At 39.5% G+C, this 7,674-nt stretch overlaps 1 protein-coding gene across 1 annotated transcript; it reads right to left on the bottom strand.

The window, feature by feature from the left end:
* Nucleotides 1-5,896: 5,896 nt before the first annotated feature.
* LOC144436479 (putative metal-dependent hydrolase YabD) lies at nt 5,897-7,252 on the bottom strand. The gene has a single exon (XM_078125279.1). It carries the CDS (start codon nt 7,250-7,252, stop codon nt 5,897-5,899), a length of 1,356 nt encoding a protein of 451 aa, XP_077981405.1.
* Nucleotides 7,253-7,674: the final 422 nt, after the last annotated feature.

The raw sequence follows: 7,674 nt of genomic DNA, 5'->3' as shown, positions 1-7,674 counted from the left end.
CCTGTACACTTGCATCAAAAAAGGTTTACCCAAAGTGATCAACAACTGATGCATTAAATAATATATATTGTCATTCAGGCTGTGCCATAAAAACCGAGGGTTTGACCATACTGGTGAAGTTGTGGAAGTTTTTTTTGAAGTGATATGCATGATTCAGTGTGAAAGAGTTCATCATATATGTCTTCTTATTCCGATATGTCTTCAAAGGCAACTATCAAAGTATTGTCCCAATAATGCCCTACATCCAATGTATATCTGTCTCTATGTTCATGTCATTAACTTTTATCTGACACACTCAAAATAATATGCTACATGACTGGTGAAATTTGTATTTATTTCACTGCATCTTTCTAGCCAATTACATGTTCATTTGTTCTCAATGGAATTTGATTTTGCAAGGAGAGGTAAAAGGTATCGGTCAAAATGCAAAGAGCAGAGGATGGGTAAATCTACCACATTTGTGGAAATTTGTTTGATTCTTTTATTGTATGCAGCCATCCAGGTGATGCACCATGCAAACCAACATGAATAATAATTACAATTATATGCACATCAACAATTTCCCAAATGTGAAATTTAAACATTGTCTATTGATTTTTTGGTTTTCATAGATTTGACAGTCTGGACATATTTGCTAGTGTTCTACTGTGTGTGCTTTAGCAAATTAATAATGTGAGAGAATTCAAAAAATACTGTCCACTTCCATATTTAAACTTGAAAGTTACTAGTGTCTGACCTGATTTGAAGGTCATGGTCAAGACACAACTCCAGTTGACAAACATTACATGCACATATCAATCAAATAATTCTAACATCTAGTGGGCTTAAATCAGTTTTGTGTATGTGCAATCTGACTAGAGTGAAGCTTTAATGGTTGAGAATGCCAAATGTAACAATTAGCAGAACTTATCTTGGTTGTCTCAAAACTTCATCTACTTTCAGGTTGCTCTCAATTTTGTGAAAGATGTTTGAAATTTCTTGATTGATTATCATTCATTGGTGCATCTATATCCTTTTATCTGAAACGACAAACAAATTAAAAGATCAACATCAAAAGTGGAACATTAAGTAATCAATGACAAATGCTTATAGATAATTATTATCACTTGGTACTCAACAACTGTCAGGGCTTTTGCATTCCTAAATCCTTCAAAAAATGTTCCTTGATGAAGAATAATATGCAGCTTGGAGTGATTTGGGTCAGACATTTATCAAAGTGTACAGGAAGTTAGAGTTCTGTGTTGTTTGCCTGTGTACTTGTATCATGATAATCAGACATACATATAGCTGGCTGACAAATCGACACTTCATTAATCAATACTTGTTTATAGATCTCAGTGGCTGATTTTACAGCCAGAACATCAACATCCAAACACTAGATTGGCACACTCCCAATATTTTTGGCAATGAGTACTGTGGCCCAGTGTTTGTCCAGTATTCTGCAAAGCATGTAGTCAGCAATATTTGATTGACAGCTACAGTATTGATTGATTATACAATGGTATACAATGTTGCAAAGTTTAGAGAAAAGAATATCAATTTTTTCTGACATGGAGTGCACTGACCATGGTGATCGCCCATGGGGCATATCAGTGACCTGTCAATAGCATTATTTGTTTGGTGAAATCTACGTAATATTTTAAAATTCTCACTTTATTTGCCATAGAGCTTTGATGAAATTAAAGACTAATTTTTGGCAAAGCAACTGATAAATCAGTCTGTATGTATTGTGTATAATAGTTCCAAAATAACGAAGATAGAGGTACATATTTATGTAGGTGTACATGGTAAAATATGCTGGTTTACAATGGTACCTCGTTGGTTTCTATTTATGAATTTTCAGACAGACAGGTGTGCATTTGAAAAATTTGAACCTGATCGAAAGTTTAGTGGTCATATAAGAACATATAGCAATTGTTTTTCTATAGGAAATCCAACATAGTATTCAGATTCAAATATCAAGTTTGGACCCCTACAATCCCTTGGTTCAAAATGTTTATCTTTGCATTACTTGCGTTATTGGAGATTTTTAATTGTTTGAATCTCTTCTAAAATCGCATGGTGCTGATTTTTTAAATTCATCTATTGAAAAATTGATGTTATTGTGCAATACTAGATTTTGACTTGTGTTATGACCTCTGCTACTGTAATTTTCACAACCCAAAAAAATCAGTCCAAAATTTCAGGAAAATGTGGACAAAAATCTATCATTCATTCGGATATATATCATGTCAAAAATTGTAATATGGTTTGCTTAGTCGACAAAAACGATTTCTTAACTGTCAATGAATTACTATGCTGAACTGACCAAGAGCAATTTTTTTCACTCAAGTACTCATTAAAATTCATGAGCCTACAAAAAACATGGACTGAAGTATTGAATGTGTCCATTGAGCTGCAGTGGAGATCGACATCTCAACAACAGCATTATTCCTAATATATCTAGATCAACTGTTCCTATTCTACTGCTGTGAGACCCACTTTGACGTCTCTCCTCACATCACACCTGACAATTAACAGTACATCATACATGGTTGTCAGCAGTGATTTCATTGACATAATCTGATATTACTGTACCAACCTACCCTAACCCTCTCCCTAACTGATGTGGTAGCAGTAGTACGATGACAAATTCCCCTCAAAAGCAAAATTACACAATGAGTTAAAGTAAAATGTGACCCCCCCCCCCATCCCATTTTCTAAAATATAGCCCTCCCGAAGAAGTGACCTCCATTTCCCAACCTCTTGAATGCAAACAACCAAGGTAGGTTACACCCTCTGTTTAATACTTGAAACGAGGGTAATTGGCAGTCACTATACATTTTGATAAATTCTCTCAGACAGTGGGATGGACAGAATAATTTAGTTAAGGGAAAAATCACCAAGTAGGTTACTCCATATTTCCAAACAGGGAGCTTTGTTCAGGCCCATGAAGAAGATTCATCACAGGCAATGTAAAGGTGTACATTTTGTCACTTTGTGACCCACAGTATGAGCAAGAAGAAAAATACCCACCTGTCAGCTCTAACTAAGTGAAAGGGTCACCAACCTGCTTTTCCTTAACTAGTAACATGCTAATTTAACTAGAAACAAGCTTGAATAAAAATTGCAATGGCACTGAACAATGGGTCAAGGACAGGGAAGGTTGCTTGCTACCGCACTAACATTTTGAAAACTTTAATGAAATAGTGTAATAATTTGTTTTGACTTAGAGTAATTAAATGTACCTACTCTCCTGCAGTGGTGGTGGTGTTGGGGGGGGGGGGTGAAATTCTAAATTATTTTTCAGAATAGGAAATATTTTTATTTACCTGTAATTTTGGTTTCACAATGTAAAGAAACACGGGCAAATTATTTTAATAGGTAAACTTGGGATAAAAAAAAGAATTTAAGGCAAGCGGATGAGGAAAACTGCTATTGAAAGCAGTAGCTGAGGACTGAGTTTTTAATTTATTCTGCACTATGTGCGCTAATTTATTCATAGAATGTTTGCACTGAACAAAGGAAAGCTTCTGAATTTGCTTTAGCAGGCAAAATTCCTTGAATTTTGCTGTAACTGCAGAAAATACCAATAAATAAAGTTTCAAATTGAATTAAAGTGGTGACAGGGTGAATTGGGCGAGTTGGAGTAGTGGTACGGATTGACAACTTCTGCACCAACCGTGTGATGTGGCTACGCCACATGGGCGGGAAATTTAAAGATGGGTGGAGGCACCTGTTCAGTGAAGTCCGTGAATTTTTTTTTTTCAAAACCTGCTGGTTTGGACGGCGGCCTTTTGGTTCGAAGCAATGGGGAGGTTAGTGAAATTCAGTATAAATTCTTTGGGCTAATACTAATTGTAATCAGCACGAAATTACGCAATTCCGGTAGCAGTACACCTCGCACCTGTAGCAGTGGAGTGGCACCACGTGCACGCTACCAACGTTCCATATCAGTGAAAACACTTTGTGGTTTTCACAACTAGTCGGAGTGTTAGTGGGAGTGTAACAACACAGTGCACGTAAAAGTAAATATAACTAGCTAACCCATCTTCGACGGACGTAAAAATCAGGAGGAGAAAAAACTCACTACAAGTCAATAGAAATTTCGGCCGTCACAGACGCAAGTAGTCCGAGTGTTGGAATGGGGAAACATCACACTCGGCTGTACGCGGAAATCGCTCGCATAGTCAGTTTTGTGTGTTTAGTCTTACCTAAGGTAATCGCTGCAGCGAGCTGCAAAGTTAGCATGGTTAGGTAGGTACAATCCAGATAATCTCTTTGTCCAGATGTGGTATTAGATACGGTTATAGCTATGAGTCTCAACTTTACATGTAACACTGTCTCACAGCATCATCATATAATAGTGTTGTAATCAAAGCCGGGGTTATGTTGTCTTACCTGAACTGACTAACGTCAGGCTAAACAACTTCGTCTTTGGTGTGGCTGTGTTGATGCAGGCTTGAATTACTACTTCGTATGTCTTGCATCAACACTTGCTATAAGTATAATCCGTCCTACGGGATTTACCAGGGTGATACGTTTATATACCAGTCAGTCCTCTATCGTTGATGGCGTCCTGATGGGTTGTTCCATTATTGCTATAGTACGGTTTGCAGAGGGGCACTAGAAACCGTTCATACAACACTCCCCCAACTTCATTTAAATAGGGCTGGACCCTGGGGGGATCTTGTGGGAGCGAAATAGCCTAAGAATATCCACCAGGGACTGTTACTAGGGGAGATGGAAGAGCTACTAGTCTATAAACATAGTGCCTGAAACAAGGTACCAGCGGTTATACTGAGCTAGCTATGTTAAAACAGCTATCCAATTATTTACCTCACCTTTCATGGGGTACAAATAATTATAACTAACTAGTCATCAATTTATGGTATAATGACTAGCTACCTTGATGTCCTTATCAGGGTATTAAACTGAAATTATTTACCTCAACTTTTATGGGGTACAAATAATTCTAACTAACTAGCCATCAACTTATAGTATAGTGACTAGCTACCTTATTGATACTGAACATAATACCTTAACTAGGGATTTTAACTGAATGTTTTGGTCCCCTGGCTTGATTAGTGCCATCCCTAGCTATTAACTAAAAACATGTTGGGTTAGTATGCGGCCATTGGTTATCTGTTCCACCTCCTAAGAAGATCTCAGGGCCAATGACTGTGTACTAACACAGTAATCAGATTTTTGGATATGTATTATGCACCCTTACCCCAGCAGTCTGTAGATATACACTTATTACCTCCAAGAAGGCAAGTGTCATGACACACCACAAGTGTAAGTCACATAATGAATCATTTATCATACATTTTTACCCCCACAGTATGTCAATGTACAACTTTTTACCTCCAAGAAGGCACCAAGTGTCATGACACACCACAAGTGTAAGTCACATAATGAGTCATTTATCATGCATTTTTACCCCCACAGTATGTCAATGTACAACTTTTTACCTCCAAGAAGGCACCAAGTGTCATGACACACCACAAGTGTAAGTCACATAATGAGTCATTTATCATACATTTTTACCCCCACAGTATGTCAATGTACAACTTTTTACCTCCAAGAAGGCACCAAGTGTCATGACACACCACAAGTGTAAGTCACATAATGAGTCATTTATCATACATTTTTACCCCCACAGTATGTCAATGTACAACTTTTTACCTCCACAGTATGTCAATGTACAACTTTTTACCCCCACAGTATGTCAATGTACAACTTTTTACCCCCACAGTATGTCAATGTACAACTTTTTACCCCCACAGTATGTCAATGTACAACTTTTTACCTCCAAGAAGGCACCAAGTGTCACGACACACCACAGGTGTAAGTTACATAATAAACCTAATTTCCCTTCTTCCCCCCTTACCAAACAAATAGGGGGACCTATAATCTACAGGAAGCCATAAAGGGTACGGGTGTTCCTCACCGTGATAGGGAGTAGTTCATGGAGAGTACTGCCCCGAATTGTGGCTATTAAAAACCCAACACTTCCTATATACTGGGGAGAGTTTGGTTTAGGACAATTGGGAGGGGGAAAATAGGGTGAGTCTGTCTCCAAGATAAGGCGATCTTCAGGTATTTGTGATATTGCGAATACCTGAAGGGGCGTGGCATGCCTTACACTGGCTGTACACCCAAAATAAGTATTTGGAAAGTGGGTCAGCCAGAGTTGAATTTGTGGTGCATCCCCAGAGAAGCAATAGAAATGTATGAACTGTTCCCTGGGACAGTACTTACGTACCAGTTGTAATACCTCCTCACCAGGTTTATGACCATAAGGGTCTCCATCACCTCCTCGAATATGCAGCACTAGGGGCTTTGAGACAGACTTTTCTTGAAGCAGCTGTAGGATTTCTTCTAGAAGTTCCTTCTGTTTTGGCCAAGCAGATTCAGGTGTTGTGTAATCTAGACCTACTTCACCCACAGCGTCGATATTGCTGGAATCCATCAACCTACGGAACGTCTTGAACTGCTTCTTAGATATTTTACTGGCATGTTTGGGGTGTAGTCCTACAGCCTTCTTCCAGCGATGGTTGGGGGGCCCTATTTCCCGAAATCTGCTGGGATCGCAGAATACTTCCACACCGCCCAGTAGATGTACTGGGTGGTCCGGTTCGGGTTCTCGTTGTCGTGCTATCAGATCCTCTGAGTCTTGGGGCACGTCATCCCTCCGCCCCCAACTAGATTGGATACGATCCAAATGGAAATGTGTATCATACACCTCCAAAAGGTCAACTCCATCATCAGGGGTAGACAGATTCTGTGCAATCGGCTCAGAAGACACTGATGGGGTAACAACAAGGGGATTGGGGTACTCACCAGTTGTGGATATGCCTGCTGGGTGTTCACTAGTGGATGATGAAGATATGTCTAAGGATTCTGTGTCCATACTGACGGATATATCTCCCTCTACTTTCTCCTGGGTGTCCAACATCTGTCTGAACATCCGCCGTTGTATTGGGGACAAGAACCCCATCAATATCAGCAGCACTCTCCAGTGAACCAGTATGACTAGTGAATTTGGGCGCTGCAGACTAAATTGGGGGTGGTCTTGCCAATTTAATGTTCTGCACAACTGGTGCATAATGGTATGGTAATGGTCTGAAATTTGGGCATTCTCTGGGACTAGGCTTTGCCCAAATTCCTTATAGAAAGCCAAAAGGTCGTGTATAGGCCCTAGACACGGAACATCAACCAGCCAACCGGATAGTGCTTCTAACGCTCTCATTACACTTTCTGCATTCATGCTGGTCTCATATGCTCGAAGAGGTGCAGGTAGATGGGAAGAAAAGGTGTGGCTTCTCTGGTTCCTGTTTATCTTTCTGCAATCCGGCAAGGGACACTGCACCTGACCTTTCGACAATCGGGGTACCTTTAATAGGGTGGGGGAAAGGGAAGGCAGGAAAAGGTCCTTCTTTTGTTGGGGAGATCGCAGTCCGAGGTCTTTTCCGACTGTGACTCACCCTTTTCTTGCCTTGGTCACCCGGCTGTCTTACTATCTCTGGGGGAGGGGAGGTCAAAGTCTTTAGGAGTATTAATCTATCATGGATCGTGTGATTTTGAAGGAGATATGTGATTGGTTATATATTGCTATTAGAGTCTTATATTGGATGAAAGTATTGATTGTGTCATTAATGCCATACTCCTTTTGAGTTTAATATATTGAGT

This window comes from Glandiceps talaboti, chromosome 6 (assembly GCF_964340395.1).
Source record: "Glandiceps talaboti chromosome 6, keGlaTala1.1, whole genome shotgun sequence".
NCBI lineage: Eukaryota > Metazoa > Hemichordata > Enteropneusta > Spengelidae > Glandiceps > Glandiceps talaboti.
The sequence above is the reverse complement of the archived record's forward strand: the minus strand, read 5'-3'. Positions and strand labels throughout refer to the sequence as shown.

What these genes read in the sequence shown, in the direction of transcription:
- LOC144436479 (XM_078125279.1), bottom strand. Translation starts at nt 7,252, where the DNA reads ATGAATGCAGAAAGTGTAATGAGAGCGTTAGAAGCACTATCCGGTTGG.